The sequence below is a fragment of the Hakea prostrata genome, chromosome 3 (genome assembly GCF_041222555.1).
Source record: "Hakea prostrata isolate BN-2017 chromosome 3, UWA_Hpros_2, whole genome shotgun sequence".
In the NCBI taxonomy this organism is placed as follows: Eukaryota; Viridiplantae; Streptophyta; class Magnoliopsida; order Proteales; family Proteaceae; genus Hakea; species Hakea prostrata.
Window position 1 is genome coordinate 65033049 of NC_142602.1, and position 13477 is coordinate 65046525.

Genomic DNA, 13477 nt, shown 5'->3' on the forward strand with positions numbered 1-13477 from the left:
TGTCCTTGTCCTTGGATATGCTTAGTTTAGCATTGTTTTTAGTGGCTTTTAACAGGTTGATAATGTGAGGAACTGCCACGTGCCAAAGTTGGGTGTCCATAATGTGGGCCCCACCAAGCCTGTGAAAACTGGTTCGTGACACCAGCAGATCAGAGCATGAAGGGGATTACTAAGCATTCACTCATTAGTAATTTGCAAGTATTGGAGGATCCGATCTAAGGAATCAGACCCACTTTTATCCTTGTTTTGAACCAAACAGAAATCTTACACTACTTTGGCCGAAGCTATTTAGAAGCCCTGATTGTCCTTAACTGCTATTCATCTAATGATCTTGGAAGAACTGGCCGTTACTCAATTGAAGGCTGCATCAGATAATCTTTGCAATATGGTGATCAATCCAGGTATTGTACCATTCTTGTCAGCTTGTCACTGAAGATGTTGTTCACAGGTGAGTCAGAATGGAACCTGAGACAAATCCCACAAGGTTGTGTGGGTGAACAACACAAACAACCAGATTAATGGAAGGTCTGTTCATATACACCATTGGTTGACCGATTTATCACAAACAGTGCGGTGTTCTTTGTTAAAAAGTATGCCCTAATATTTTTGGACATCCATGGTTATATAAGAAGAAAGCCAATCATTTAGGTTATCAGCAGCAAGGATCAAAATCTCGGTTTTGAGGCCAGTTTTGAACAGCCTCGAAACCAAGATAAAGTCAAAATTACAACCATCTCGGTTGAAACTTTGGAACTTTCCCAGGACAATTCAGTGCATGATTTCAACCCTGTTAAAACCAATGAAGAGTTATCATTCAAAAGGTAGTATACTTGATGTAACCAGGGTTAGGCCTCCTAAAATTGAGCCCAAAAACCAGACCCGGAAACGCACTCAAAGCTAGCATAACACCCCAGGGGCAATTTGGTCAATTTTCAAGCCCTCTATTGAGGCTGAATATGGGTCTTGATAGAATCCCCTTGAACCAAGGGTTAGGGATCTACCTTCATTTTACAATAGCCACGAAGTAAATAACCAAAAAGACACTTTTGCTGACATCCTCAATCAATTCCAACTTGAGTTCCTTAGTGGATCCATACCACGAAACATGTACTACTGGTGAGACCTGATCCACTACTCGAAATACCGAACAAAAGACTCCCACAACAGTCTTGGAATATTTGTTCAAGTAGTCCGATATTGTGAATCTATAGGTGGCATCGACAGCATAAGCTAGATATCCAAACCTACGGTATGTATCATCAAGCAATGGGCTGTAAGATGATGATGCTTAACTGGCCCAACTGGGTATGATGGATGGTCAAAGATGGAGTCACAAATGATGCACCTGATCCCCGTACACATACGTAGACATAGCATCTAGCATTAGCACATGAACCCCCTATATCAAGCAACACCAACATATATTCCATAAGGACTATAAACATGGAGCAAGCAGCAAACAAGGTGAAGAAAGACAAAGGAGTGATGATTTTTCAGTACAAAAGAGGTTGAAAGAGGCAAAACATGGGGAAATCCCCAAATATCAACCGGCGACACCTATGATTTCTGCAAAATTTCACATAACTTGACCGAGATTTGGGACTTTTAAATAGGACTTTGCAAAACTCGATCAAAACCAAGGGAAAAAGAAAGAAAAAAAAAATTGCCCCCTAGTTTCATCTCTACTAGGCAAAAAACTGAAATATTTGTCCAATTTTTTAGGAGTATGATCAGAAGACAAATTCTTTTTACTGGAGTAGATCACTTTTCAAGTTTTCAACAGAGGAGATTTCTAGTAGTATCAATAAGTTAGGGGCCACCATGTAGGCCCTGAAGAGCCAAACCCAAAAGAACCGGTCAAATGGTCTTTGGTCCAACAAAGGTTGGAAAGATGTGGTTACTATTTCAGTCACTCAATTTTTTTAGGTCAACAACTCAGGAATTTAACAGTTAAGACTGTGAATTACAAGTTGTTATTTTCAATTTCATAGTCCAACTAGAAGATTTATCAGTTTCTTCTTTAAATGCATGCATGTAAACCAAACTAATAGATAGCATGAAGAGTAGAAGTTTGAGGTTTCTTTCTGAGTCTGTGTAATCACACGATGTCCTCCCCTCTCCCTGTCATTTTTCTATTCACGCATATAGCCTGCTATTACTAGGTTTTACTACCAACAAACCTAAGGATTTTCTGTGACAAGCATTCTGCCATGCACGTTGGTAGTAATCCAGCAGGTGAGATGTGATGCAGCACATGGTTTCTACACCAATTGATAAACTTGCATATCAAGTTGATAACAACTACTTGTTTTAGAATATTTTTCTCTGAGCATGTTGCAAGTCGAGCACGAGTGAAATCAACATTCCAACTTGCGGATGAGCATTAATAAGCTGCATTACAGGTGAAGGAGTCCACGCATTCAATTGGTAGATCTAAGTGGAATATGTCCTTATTTATAATTGAAAAAATAACATCTTTAGAATAAGGCCAAAAAGGAATGCGTGGACTCCTTCACCAAGGGTTTCTAATTTACACAGTGGATCTTTAGCTTGTATTCTTAATCCATCAATAGCATTCCTATTTATCCCAAAGCAAAAGGCCAAAAAAAGGGCACCATATTTCATCCCTATTCAGAATAAACAGGTAAGCCTATTACTATAGTATGTTAGCAACAGATTTATAATTTGAAGCATACTATATACCATTTCCCTAGCATCATCCTGAGTACGAGAGGACAGGGACATAATGTCCGAGACCAAAGTTGCATCGAGATCTATAAGGTAAAATTGCTGGGATATTAGGCACATTGAAGACTAACTAACCACAATAAATCCAAGTGGTCATCTAGGTTATTCTTCCAAAGAAGCACTTAAACTTCAAAGTATGTATTTAAAATGTAATGCAATGTGGACAAATAAATGATAGAAAATTTTCTACAGAGGGAAGCTCAAATTTTAATTAAAATTTATTTTCCAATCTCATGGATTCAACAAGGTAGTTCTTATTACCAGAACTTCACTACTTAAAAAAGCATAATTTCAAGAATGCACCAAGGAAACAAATTCAGGCAGAGAAATGATAGAAAATTTTCAACAGCGAGAAGCTCAATTTTTTACTAAATTTTCCTTTTCAAACTCATGGAAAAAATTAATCAGATTCAACAAGATAGCTCCGAACTATTACCAGAATATCATTACTTGAGAGCGCATCATGTAAAGAACGATCCGGAAGATGGTTCAAGTGCTGTCATAAAGAATAATGTTCACACAGTCAACATTTACCAACCATAAGGTCATTATTTAACCAGAATTTGAGAACTACTAAACCAAAGTACAAACTAAGCATTTGAACCTTTTCAAACTCTAAATATGTGTCTTTGGGAGATATAGACATCAACGTTGAGAGAGAACCAATGGCTGCTTCCTGTTCTAAAGGACTAGAACTCATTAAACCCATCGGTCCAAGTACATCCTGCACAACAACACATGCCAATTTGCAAAGTCAAAAGTAGAAAACAGCACATGCAAGTTCTGCCAACAACATACCAACATAGACACACACTACCAATTTAACAGAGCTGGTGGTGGACGATGATACACATAAAAAGAAAACAAAGAATTTATTGAAAGATGACTGCTTATACATCAACCAAGGATTAGCTCTTCAACAATTCTATGAAAACCTAAATTCTAAGCTCTTCTACTCTGGGTCGTGTGTATCATGGCAGGAGTTGGGTTTTTATAATGTCTTTCAGATAACTTGCTCTGCAGACATTACTACCTTCATTAACCATAAAGACAAGCCCATGTCGATGGTTTCTGGGTGGGTCACAATCTGGACTATGATCAAATTCATGCCACAGTTCAAGAACCCAAACTTGAGACGTTGCTACTCCAAAAAAATAGAGTCGGGGAGGGATCTTCAAATTGATGCATTTTTTTTTGGGCAGACTCAAATAGCTTGGGAGATTTTTGATTAGGGATGGAGCTGAAACTTGGCATGTAAACTATTTTAGACCTTTTGAACAAACAGCACTATCAAATTTACCAAAAAGGGGAAGAAAAAAAAGTCAACATTAAATTTTGACTTTGGACTATATGTTATAACTGCTATCTCAAACTAAAACTCTTAAGTGCCCTATTCTACCCATGATTTAGTCATACAAAGTAGTCAAATCATACGTTTCACATAAACCAGCTCCAACAAACACTAGATGTGCTTCCTCAGTATGACCCGGCCCATGTGGCTGTGGGGTGAGTACGGACCCGCAAGAATAGTCAGGCAAAAGGCCTAAACACTGATGTTCATAAAAAAGAAATCAAAAAATTAGATATGTTTACATTCTCTAGGATCTGCATGAAAGGAAGCCAGATTGGTTGTCAATAAGGCTAGATGCAGTAGCAATCATCTACAAGGGCCCAGTAAAAATCAACCAAAATATTGATGATCTATGCTTCCACCAACAAAATGCAAGAACTCGATCAAGTTGCAGCAAGATATCCCGTCTTCACTGAATTATCTTTTATGCGTCAACTCAGTTTGTGATCTGGACGAACAAAGATCCTGGTTGACATCTGGAGTTGACCACGATACCTAGGAAGTTGGATTAGTTTTTTAATTCACCATTGATCTAATCTTGCCTTTTCAAAATGGTAAGCCTCATTAGATCTCTCCAAGATATCATGAGTTCTCAATCTACAATTCATGCTTATGTCCTTAGTTGTGACCCTTTCCATCTTTAGAGCAATCGTATGCTATGGGTTACCTAGAAGACCACCAAATTACAGCAATGTTGTAACCCTATCAAAGCAGAGAACAGCCTCACACTCAGGCTCAAGATGACAATATAGCTGCGTATTCTCACACTATAATGATCGAGCCAATACAGACAAGAAAGCAATCAAACCTGATTATTGTCGTAAAGAGAGGTATTCAGGGAACATTGCTAGAAACTTCTTGGATGTCCTAATTGTTGTGCTCGATCTAACAGCCCCATGTACACCACACTTAGACACTAACGTTGCTTGCCCCCATGGATGCTTCTTTTTGATAGGATGAGCTACTGATCATCAGGCGTCCGATGACCAAGACAGAGCCCTCATCTACACCTTCATCACTTGCTGCCTCTGTGCCAATCACATCTTACTCCAATTTCCACCATTCAGATATTTCTTTCAGAGGTCACCATGCCTCATTCATATCTGTCCCTTCTAAGAATTGACTTAGGTGCCACCAACCATATACCAAGGTCTTCCAATCAACTTCACATCATATTCTCTGGGTTAACATCATAGTTCAAAAACCAAAGAAACGAAGCCAGAAATATTGAATTGTCACGTATTTCAGTATCGCCCAAACAAACCACTTCAACATGAAAAAGAGACCATATTTTGAGCGTAATTTTAGAAACCTTGGTGCAAAACCTTGAAATACTCAGTTGAAGTCTTGGAAATTTCAGTTAAAATGTCAGAATATAGCAATTGAGTGTGACTTGAACTCCAAAAGACGTTGATGCAAGACTGTAAGCCCAATGGTAACAGTCCCACATATGTTCTTCAAGCTCCAGCAAATCAGCAGTAGAACTCAAGCTTAACACCAACCTAGAAACAAATTTCAGAAATTAGAAGGTTATGATTAGCCAAAGCAACCTGCAGAATTGCTTGAAGTTCTGATTGAGAACCGGTCGTATACTACAGAACAAATACTAAAATCTCAACATCTTCTAACTGCTGGAATGATGATTACAATGCGGGCAGAAAATAAGAAGTTGATTATAGGCAATGTAGAGGGTGAATGAAGTGAATGCCCGAATGGGTGAATAGAATGGAGGAGGTGGGATGGAATGGTATACCCTCAATCACTTCCCGAGACCAGGATGTTAGGCTGCAAAACTATAAACATGCCTCTGGAAGCAGAATCCTAGCACAAGAGTAAGGATGATGGGCTAGCTGGTAAAGCCAACATCAAAGATTGGTTGGAAGATTGATATACCTTTCAACTTGGTGATAGCATATACTATATGTTTGGGCAGCCAATCCACAGATAAACCCTATTCTAAAAACTTAAGAGGCTATCCTATGACACGTAAAGCCAGCTCCAGGAAAGTCATTATCTTTTATTCTCATAGTCACATTTTGTTGAAGCTTTTGCAGATGCTGAAGAAGGCTAGTTATCTTGATGATCAGAGAGTGCACATATAGTCAATGTACCACTGCTGGTAGTGATCTTGCCACCCGTTGGAACAAGAAGAAAGCTGTTACCAAACTAGTGCTGAGCATGGTACAGAGATCTCAGTTTTTCCAAAAAGAGAGATGGGATCTGTTAGGACTCAAAAAAGTCCTAAGTTTCGACCGAAATGGTTGAAATTCCAACCTTTTTCTATAAAAGTCTTCTCTCTCGGTTGAAACCTGCGAGATTTCACAGGTTTTGACAGTTCCACCAGGTTTCGCAGCTTAGGTTTCAACCCCCAAGTTAATTTTTCCCTGGTTTTTTGTGATTTCAACCCTATTTTCACCCTAAATCAACAACTCCCTTGCCTTCAAACACATCATTTGCTCTTCCTTTGGGGGACTTTGAGAGATTCTTGCAAGGTTTGTTCCAAACTTCCCAATTTTTTATTTTTGCTTTGTTCATGGCGTAAATGATCTTGTACTACTATGAAATTAATATATGTTTAGTCTAGGACTATGATCTATGACTCTGTGTTATTAAATTTATTTTTGGATTAGTGCTACCATTTTTTTATTTTATGGTTTTAAAAATTCGTTTCTAAATTATGTATCTTAGAAAAAATGAAAATGTATACATGATGTATGGGATTGAACTTAATGTATGTGACACACCATAACTTGATCTACACTGTGATGGTGTTTTATTGAATTGAGAGTGTCGGATCTGCACCACGTGGAGCTTATTATGGCTATGGATATGATCCATATGGACATGGGGGAGCATCATCAGCATATGGAGGAGTTAGGGGGTCATCTACTTATTCTTCAGACGATGGCAGTAGTATGCAATCTGCATATGAGTATGAATCGTATAGCAGTGCTGGCAGCCTATGCATCATTGGTGGACTCTGTTCCATCAGTAACAGTTGGTCCAGTTCAAGTACTAGTAGGGTTCTCACATCCAAATGGGCAAGTTCTGAGAGTGGGTGTCCATCAAAGTATCTTCCTTATGACACATTCCGTAGGATGAGATATCTTACATTACCTTGATGATTCCACCAACAGAAACACGTGAATCAGTTCATGGAGAACTTCAGGCATAACATGTCATGGTCAGTTTCCATCTAGCATTCGAAGGACTACCATAGACGGGGTGTATCCACCAATTCTAGCCAGGCACTCAACAGGGAACTGAAGCCTGGGACTTTTTAGCTGGTTGTTGTATTTTGTTGACTGGTTTTATATTTACTTTTTTATCAAACAATTCATGTATGTATGCACTATAGTTTGTACTTCTCAGAACCAATCATGTGCTAGTGTACTTGAATGACAATTTTTCACTGGTCTTTTTAGCAAAATAGAAGTTCAATTGTGTTTATTACGCTTTAAATAGGTAAGAGGTAAGAAATCAGATGAAAAACAGGGCATATGAGGGTCGAAACCATATGTCGAAAGACTCAAAACCATGGTCGAAGTGTTCCAAGTCTAGACCGAAATTTCAGTTGAAACCTCAATATCTCAGTTTCTGGCCTGGTCGGAACCGGCTCAAAACCAAGATTCGGATCCTTGGTGCTGAGACAGATTTTCATGCAATTGCCCATGATATTTGTAAGCTACTGTGGGTTCAGTCTTTTCTCCAGGTTATCAGTGTTCTAATTCAACTATTGTGATATGACAGGACACTCAATAATCCTGTTTAATATGACAGGACAAGGCTTATGGAAATTGACCATCATTCCATCAAAGAAAAGTTAAAGCAGTGTTCCTCTTTTTGAGTCTGCAGACTAGTTGGCTGATGATTCCACTGGATCTTAGTGGTAAAGTATTTCGTCCAAATATGTGCAAGTTGGGCATGTGTAATATCTATGCATCCACTTGAAAGAAAATACAGTAATAAGAATATAAGTGAAGCACTGTTATCAGGGCATCACAATATTGTACTTGTACTTATTGTATTCTATTATGAACAAAATCTGGCCATCAGAATTTATGCATCGACCAATGCTGCAGACTGAATTAATATAATGAGACACATCACTTTTATTAGAAAACATCCAAAAACCAAAAAACCAAACCCCCCCCCCCCCCAAGGAACACAAATCAGCATTGCCCTGTATCAATCGATATGGTGCTATACCATACAATACAATGACTAGGTACTAATAAAATCAATACATGGATCAACTGATCCACCAATACATTGTGATACAATGCAACTGGATGCATGAGTTTTCCCCCAAAACATCAATTTTACCTTTCAAATTTTATGCTTGGGACCATGATTCCTTGCTGAAAAACAAATCAAATAAAAAGAAACAAACTGCACTTTTGGTTGAACTGAGGAAACCATCCGCAATATTGCTTGTGGCTGAAAAAGCGTATTTTTACGACTATCCTGAGAATTTCCACGACTATATGTAGCACTCTATGCATATCTCAAATATGACACATCCCTTAAAATGAACCTACTGATTCAATATGCAAACCCAATACTTGGCCTTTGTCACGTTGACAAGTCATCTTTCCTGAAAATTGCAACAATAAGAATAAGAATAAGAATTTCACTATAGCTTTGTTTGGGGTCCCCAGGGCCCGGGGCGTGGGTGGGTACGAATGCAAAATGCTATCCTTCAACACCTCTAGGTGAACTAGACTTTGGTAGAGCAAACTCAACACAAAGAATCTTTTCTATAACCACAACATCTGATAAATGAAGAGAACTTAATTTCTAAAGTGAAACCAAAATCTGTATCTCATATTAATATACCTGAACCCTCGGTACAGTTGCTGTAGAAAAACAAAATCAAGAATAACCAATAACTAGCCTTCTCTGAGATGAAAAGTAGAGAATAACAGGCAAAAAGGGAAAAAGTAGTAAAGGCTAAATCTGAGAAGAAGGTATACCAAGCCTCAGCCAAGTATCGTATTTATTAAAAAAAATGTGCCAGTAACAACCGAAAAACCTCGCTTATGTGTCATTACACGTAAGACCCTGACTAGAAAATACATTTCCAGAAAACCCCTTGTGGATTCCTAAGTTTTAATAACACTGACAACAACTAGCCAAACTACCACGGGATTTTGGGATTTTAGATTGTATTTTTCGCTTTTTAGATTAAAACTCATAAACATGGCAACTAATACAGCAACCAAGACGATATGTTATTGAAGTCGCATATGGGAACAGACTATTTGCTAAAATATGGTAAAAGTTGTTTTTTCATTAATTCAGTCAGATATTACTACATCAATAAACACACAAGCTCGCCAACCATATCTTAACAAATGCAAATGGAGAAGTTAAAAGAAACAATAATTAAAAAAATTTAAAAAAAAAAAAAAAAACCACCAAAATACATAAGATACATAAGGGGTTTAGCCAAATTGCAAGATACCCTAACCAAGGAATGCAGCAAATTCCAATAGAATATGAACAATTAGTAGTAGATGACTAGATGATATAGATTTCAACTAAAAAGGCTCTCGGGAATTTGGAATTTACCTTGCAAACATTCCCAACATCTGCAGTAATAATGTCAACAATATCAAACCCATGCCTCTTCAAATTTCTCTGGAGTCTCTGTAAGTATACAAAGAGGAGCAATTTCAGGAATGTATTTAGTCCATCAAGATGCAAATTTGAAGTTGAGATGAAAGAACAACTGAATAAGTAACTAATTCAATTATAGGCTCAAGGAAAATAAAGAGGGGTGAGAAGAGGATAAGAAAAAAGGTCACTCCGTATATCACACACATTTAGGGAAACAAATAACCTGATTCCAGTTCATAGAAAAAGAGCTCTCTGAATAAGTGTCATTTTTAATTGTTCTAATAGGATGCACTGGACATGGTCCCAACCTAGAAGCCTTTTTCAAACCTCTCATGATGTGAACACCCTAAAACTTCACCCCATGCTTCCATTCCAGCAGACTTAGCTTTCACCATCACACCAACTGCTGGGTTGGAAGGTACCAGTACGGTTAATATTCACTTACACATTCAAAAGAATCATAACTTCTAGGAATATAGTGTGAGGATGTTTTGTAATGTTACTTCTTCAATCAGGAGTTGTTTGTCATTCACTGCTGTTTGGTCCTTAGTTACTCTTTAGTCTTTACAGTAGTGCTAGTAGCAACTTGCTATGCAAAGTTTATATTATACATAAACATGTTCACGTTATTGCTAGATCAATCTAGTCCAGCCGTATGGACAGCCTTTCTTCCTTTTTCTTCTCCTCTCCATTCTCTTTACATTCGAAGATGGTGGATTCAAACAATGGATTTGCTACATGGTATCAGGGCTGGAGTAATCATATGTAAAAATGTTATATTGATTTGAGAATCCCTTCTGAGCTTTTCTGTTCTTGGCGCATAGCCACTTATTGTTGCATCTAGTTCTACTACTATGTCTTCGTTGCTTCAATGTAAAACAAAGGCTTTCTCCTATGGCACATTTCCAGCGCTAGTATTCTTCTGCAGATTGTCAGTGACTTATTAGACGTGGCTGCCGAGGCTGACATCTCACAATACAGCTACTGCTGTTTCTCCCATGAGGATGGTACTTGTGTATCCCTGATTTATCTTACAATACTGCCGTTAATGCGAGACTTCTATACCACTGGATTGCTTACAATACCACCGTTAATGCATGTCTCTTGTTGGACTTCTATACTACCACCTGCTCCCCCCATACCAACCCACACACAATCCCCCGCCCCAAAAAAAAAGGGAGGCTGGTTGAATAGAACAAGCACATACTATTGCCCCACTTTTATCCATTTCATTCTATCTCACAACCTAAATCCATCTCAATCTCTTTGTTTCTGGTTCTCTGTGGTTATCAGGTTTTGACACCAAGAAAGTTTAACTCTATTAAATTTATATGTCATCAGAGCTCTTCAAATAAACTGATTTTTACTTGCAATTTGGTCTTCTGAGTTTAAGAAGATCTATCCCAAGGGTTGCCATAGCTATGCTGGTCTATTGATGGAATAAGATCCTTTAGGTGAATTCTCTGCGTCAATTCTATTTTGGATTACCATGGCCTCAAAACCAGTTTGTTGAGAATTACTTAACCCCTTTTTCTGAGAGATGGAGATGTGACTTGTGAGGACTATCCCCATTAAAATGAATCTGGGTACTGCTGGCCTGCTTCTTGCACCCTAAGGAAGAAGGCGGCTTCTCCCCTTGACAACATGTTATTTAGGGTGCATAATTACTTATTTACCCTCCCCTCACTCTTAATGCAAGCTTGTCCTGAATTAATTCTTCCACTCAATTATGTCCCTAATCAATAAACAAGCAGCTCCGTAGTGTCCTTACGCATTTGTGTATATGTTACTCCTCCTATATTTGATTAATTACAGTTAACCCATTCCTTTTCATGGTAGGAGAACTCTCGAGATCTCATTAGATCTCACGAGATATCTCTCTCTTTCAATCTAGCGAGATGGGATGATGTACGAGACAAGAATGTACTAATGCATTACACTTGTTTGAATTTTGAATTTGGAGCATTCATGTATGAGAATATGATGCTTACAACAGGCAGTTTTAAGGTCTCACTTCAGTATAGTGGTTTTCCTCTTCAAGTCCAAAGTGGACCACATTTACCTTTTATTCATAAATTTGAGGTTACAAGTGTGTTCAGAAGGGCTAAAATAGGCTTGGGAGCAAATTTCAGCCCCAAATAACCCCTAACACACCTCGAGACTTTTCCACCAACTTGACAAGATCTTGAGCCAGCTGAGAGTTCTTGGTGTTTAATGTCCAAACCCCAGGGTCTTTGGAGTTTTAAGTTGAAGGTGGTTTAGGTCCCAGGTGTTTGAAGTCTAACGAACAGGCCATCACTGTAGGTTCAGCCTGCCATAGCCACAAATCCACTTCCTCCAGTGAAGAACAGGTTCTACAGCAAGTTAGTTGAAGATCCAGGTTGATGTATGTAACTAGGGGGAACCCCCCCCCCCTTTCCAAAGAAGCCCTTTTCTTGTGCTCCCCCCCCCCCAGGGGAAGGCCGAATCTGACCAGGAGCAATTTGGTCATTTGTCCTCTCTTTGGGGTCCCAATGGGTCTTACTGCATGCAGAGTACTGTTTCGAGCCTATTGCTACTTATATTTTTTAATTTGAGTTACTCTTTGATTAGCTATGGAAGGTTAGGAGTCCCAATTAGAGAAGCATTCCCTTAGTTGCACTTTACTTTCTAAAAGTAGATCTAGTATTAGTTTTGAGTTTGAGTCCCTGGTCCGCAAGTTATGACAGAGTCCTTGTTCCACTGTGAGTCCTAGTTGGAATCCTATTGTCAATTTCGGTTCCTTCTTAAAGTAGATAGTTTAATTTTGCATCTTTTTCGTTTAGGAGTTCTAATTAGAATTCTTCTTCTAATTCTATGAGTAAGTAGAGTTATAGTGTGAGAAGGAATTCCACTTCAAATTGAATTCCTTGTTGAGTCCTAAGTAGTATTTTATCTTGTTCAGTCCAATTATGATTTTCTTCATTGTAAAAGGCTAAAATATAGCTGTCCACATGTGTGACAGGCAGTTTTGATGAATAAATAATTGAATTGGAGGACTTGAGATAAGTCATGGGTTTCCCATGGTGGGGAGGCCTGCAGCTGTATTGTGCTACTGTTTTCTGCAATTTTCTACAACTTCAAGCTTCTCTCTCCTCTCTTACACTTGCAGCAGCCCTGGAAATCCAAGGATATTCTGCAGTTCTTCAAAAGAACTTCTCCCATCAACTAGTACCCACCCATCCCCTTTCCACCGTCCCAAACCCCTAGGGAAACCCTTTTCCTCTCCTCATTCATACGGCAGCAGCAGCCCCCATCCCTAACCTAAAACCCTAGAATTCTCCAACCCGTCCACCCTATTACCCTCCACCTAGGATTGCACCTCCCTTTCCCCTCTAATCATCCTTTGAATTACATCACAGCCCCTACCCTTCATTAGATTGCTAAGACCTGCAACTCATCTACTCCCCTCAAACCCTAGAAACCCTAAAACATTCAAACCGTCACATAGGGGTGTCAACGGTTCGGGTTGGGCCGGTTTCGGGCTGGTGCGGTTTGGGTTCGGGCTGACCAACGGTTTGGGCTAACGGTTTAGAATTTGGTTTACTAACGGTTTGGGTTTGGGTTTCTTAGTGGTATGTTTTGAATACCTTGTTGATATGTGAAATTTATCAAGAGTATGTGAACACATATAAGCATTAAGTTATCTTCAAGTCTTTTGTGTTGGGTGTTCAAAACCAAAAACTTTTTTTCTACAAAGAAATAAAACTTATAGAACTAATATACCAAAGAAAGCTG

At 38.7% G+C, this 13477-nt stretch overlaps 1 protein-coding gene across 2 annotated transcripts in view; it reads right to left on the bottom strand.

Moving 5' to 3' along the window:
• Positions 1 to 13477, bottom strand: part of ILA (putative protein kinase regulator ILITHYIA) — a 112731-nt gene that overhangs the window by 74357 nt on the left and 24897 nt on the right. For both annotated transcript variants that reach the window (XM_089150711.1, XM_089150710.1), the window contains exons 15-17: positions 9674 to 9751; positions 3353 to 3472; positions 3185 to 3244 (exon numbers count right to left, since the gene is read on the bottom strand). In XM_089150711.1, coding sequence (XP_089006837.1) covers positions 3185 to 3244; positions 3353 to 3472; positions 9674 to 9751 — 258 coding nt within the window. The remainder of the gene's footprint in view (positions 1 to 3184; positions 3245 to 3352; positions 3473 to 9673; positions 9752 to 13477) is intronic.